Source organism: Arachis duranensis, chromosome 9 (assembly GCF_000817695.3).
Source record: "Arachis duranensis cultivar V14167 chromosome 9, aradu.V14167.gnm2.J7QH, whole genome shotgun sequence".
In the NCBI taxonomy this organism is placed as follows: domain Eukaryota; kingdom Viridiplantae; phylum Streptophyta; class Magnoliopsida; order Fabales; family Fabaceae; genus Arachis; species Arachis duranensis.
This window is the reverse complement of record NC_029780.3, coordinates 40,978,460-40,981,670: the sequence shown is the minus strand read 5'-3', so window position 1 is coordinate 40,981,670 and position 3,211 is coordinate 40,978,460. Positions and strand designations below refer to the sequence as shown.

The 3,211-nt window shown below is 37.3% G+C and overlaps 1 protein-coding gene across 1 annotated transcript in view; it reads right to left on the bottom strand.

The window, feature by feature from the left end:
* Positions 1–4: 4 nt before the first annotated feature.
* Positions 5–3,211, bottom strand: part of LOC107465513 (serine/threonine-protein kinase EDR1) — a gene marked incomplete in the record, with an annotated part of 8,609 nt that continues 5,402 nt past the window's right edge. The window contains 8 exon segments of the mRNA XM_016084492.3: positions 5–428; positions 534–710; positions 1,121–1,170; positions 1,295–1,363; positions 1,511–1,609; positions 1,695–1,773; positions 1,919–2,019; positions 2,294–2,362. Coding sequence (XP_015939978.1) covers positions 293–428; positions 534–710; positions 1,121–1,170; positions 1,295–1,363; positions 1,511–1,609; positions 1,695–1,773; positions 1,919–2,019; positions 2,294–2,362 — 780 coding nt within the window.

The following is a 3,211-nucleotide window of genomic DNA, read 5'->3' as shown; positions in this document are numbered from 1 at the left end:
CAACTTTGGAGATGAGGTACAGCAATTTACATATACTACCGAGTTTTGGTTCCTCGGACATGCTAATACATACAAAATGGCACTGCAGTAGTTTTGGCTGCAGCAACAATTGATACAATTCTAAACACAAATATTTGCCGTTACAAGATTTCATATAATCTTTTTTCCTTTCTTTTTTAATCATTCTTTTCTTTGGCTCTTATTGTTCTCTTGTTCCATTTAATAACTTTATACTCACATAAGTAAACTACGAAGATAGCCTAGTTATTGACACTTGAGAAAGTGAGACATTTCAGGGGGTAGAATTTACAGAAATCTCCTGCGGCAAAGGTGATGCTACCTGGTCTTGATGAGATGGGATAACTAGACGCTGAAGGGATTTTAGTGCCACTGTGAGCTGTGCAAAAGAGGGACGCAAATTTGGATCCCTGAGGGAAAAAGGGGAGCAGAAAATTTTCATCACAGGAAAAATAGTTTAGTTAGTGATTATACAGGAAACTGAATAATCAAACTACCAAGTTAAACATGCTTACTGTTGCCAACATTCCCAGATTATTCTTGCAACTAAAGGATCAACTTCCTTGGGAATATCAAGTCTACGGTTCTGGAAACCTACAGCACCAACAACTTGCATAGGATTCATTCCACTCCATGGCAACCTTAGAGTCGCAAGCTCCCACAGGATGACCCCAAAACTGTAAACATCACACCTGTACATTTGAAATATAATTAGTGATGCACTTGGTAGGCGCAGCTGCAGTTTATAAAAGCACAAATAGACTTCACCAGTAGAACACAGCACCTAAGTATGGAATCACTATAAACGTTCAATATGAAGACACTTTTCTTTAGGTTTACATATGGAAATATTACCAATTACAAATTTGTTTAAAAGCCTACTAACACGAACCATTTCTGCTTTAAGGTGATTTTCATATAGCAAAAGACTGTCAGCTAGGATTAGCAGAAATCAGTTTACTAAATAGTGAATACTGATAAATTATGAAATAAATTTGGTTATATTAGGGGCACAAAGGCAGCTGTACTCAGTGTCATCTCCAAACTCTGAAGGGACACTACAAATCCATAAAAGCTAAAAAATCGATTGAAGACAACTCACTTCTCATTTGAGGGTTCATTGCGGAGAACTTCAGGAGCCATCCATTCAGGCTAACATGTCCATAAAATATAATGTCAGGGTTGAATACAGAAATGGCAGGCAAGGCACATGCAGGTTGCAGCATGTGAATAAAAATGAGCTCCAAAATAATCCATAGATTTATCTAGTTCTCACCGTTCCAGCAGTTGACTTGGATGATAGAAATGTGTTGTGCTTCAGGCGTGATAAACCAAAATCACATACCTGTGAAAATAGCATATTTCCAGAATCAACCTACCAACTCCACTATACAAACACATAAATTGAATGTTATGAAAAGGAATTTAGGAGGAGGTACAAATCAGAGATGGAAAGCACTGCATGTGTAGATAAAAGTTTTGAACCACTCACCTTAACATTCCAGTTCTTATCAACCAAAAGATTTGGGGACTTCAGATCACGGTGAACAATAGTTGGTGTGCTAGTGTGTAAGCAATTCATTCCCCTGGCCTATAAATTGGAGTGTTCTTATTTCTTAATTCAAAAGCTCACTGGTGTTAATGGTTATTGAAAGGAAAGAAGGGCAATAACTTACCACATCCAGAGCCATTTTTATCCTTCGTTTCTCATCAATCTGACAATTAGGCCGGTGAAGAATTCGGTACAAGCTTCCTCTGAGATGTTACATATAAAACATCAGCATAACAAATTAGAGAAACATGCAACAGAGATAAAATTGCAAAGAACAAGTTGCTGATAAGCCAGTACCACTACTTGTCCAACAATTATGATGAAAGGAAAAAATAAAAAGGAATCTACCTTGGAAGAAACTCTGAAATAATTGAAAGATTGGGGGGACGGGTAACAGCACCCATAAAAAGAACAACATTTGGATGACGCAGTCTACGCATTATCCTTACCTGGCATCAAAAAGGAAAAGCAGGTAAGTTTTTGGCCTTCAAGAAAACAACGATGGTGGATCCTTGCCCACTTAATCACTGCCCTTCATTTTATTGCTTCACTTTCCACACCTCATCAACTTGTCAATTTTATTCTTTTCATTGACTGGTTTGTCCACCAAATATTCCCAATAGTTTAAGCAACATAATGGTTTTTTGTTGATATTAAAGTTTTCTCTATTTCTTTTGCACAAAGAATAATAATTATATGAACAAAAGCTAAATTATTACTTACTTCTCTTTTGAATTCAGACAAGGCAGCACCTGAAAAATCCTGGTCCAAAAATTTCTTCACAGCAACTTCCTGATATTATAACAGTAGATCATCAGTCAGAATAGAGGCTACAAAAGTAACCTTATGGGTTGGCTAAAAAACAATTGAACTTAACCATATCATGAAACGATTTGAACATTTATTACTATAGTAATAGAACATTAGCTATTCATGTTTGTTTTTCTTGCCTTCCTATTCTTCACACTTCCATGGAACTTAGAAGATAGTGCGAGAATAAATTCTCCAATCTCTCTTACTAGTAGCACAAGAATTGAATGAAATAATTATAAGGGGGAAAGTATGCCTTTTGTCCTTAACACTTTCAAAGTTCTTCAAAATTACCCCTAACATTTAATTTGATTTAATTTTATCCTCAACGCTTGAAACAAGTTCTAGTTTTACCCCTAGTGTTGATTTTTTGACAATCAACACTTAGGCAACTTTATTTTTATAATTTTACTCCTATTATCATCTCACCCCAACCCCACCCAAACCAACCCGACCACACAGCCACCACATCAATGCCACCGCCCCTCACTCATCACCACAACGCCACCCTACCCCAACCCCCCTCAACCAACCCCCAATTCCACTAGAATATCATCATCCCACTTTTCACAATCCACCACCAACTAAATCCTAAACCATTCACAAAAAGAAATAGATCGATTTCAGAAATTAAAAAATATATATATATTAAGAAACATGCAAATTCAAGACAAGAAGCAAGAAGACAAGAGTCAGATGATGAACATGAAGGCAGAAGCAGAAACAGAGTCGAAGGAGGAGCTTGAAGACAACAACGGAGCAGAAGTGGGCAGAGACAGAGAAGGAGGGCTCAACAGTGGCAGGGTCAGATCCAACAGCTGCTGTCGAGCT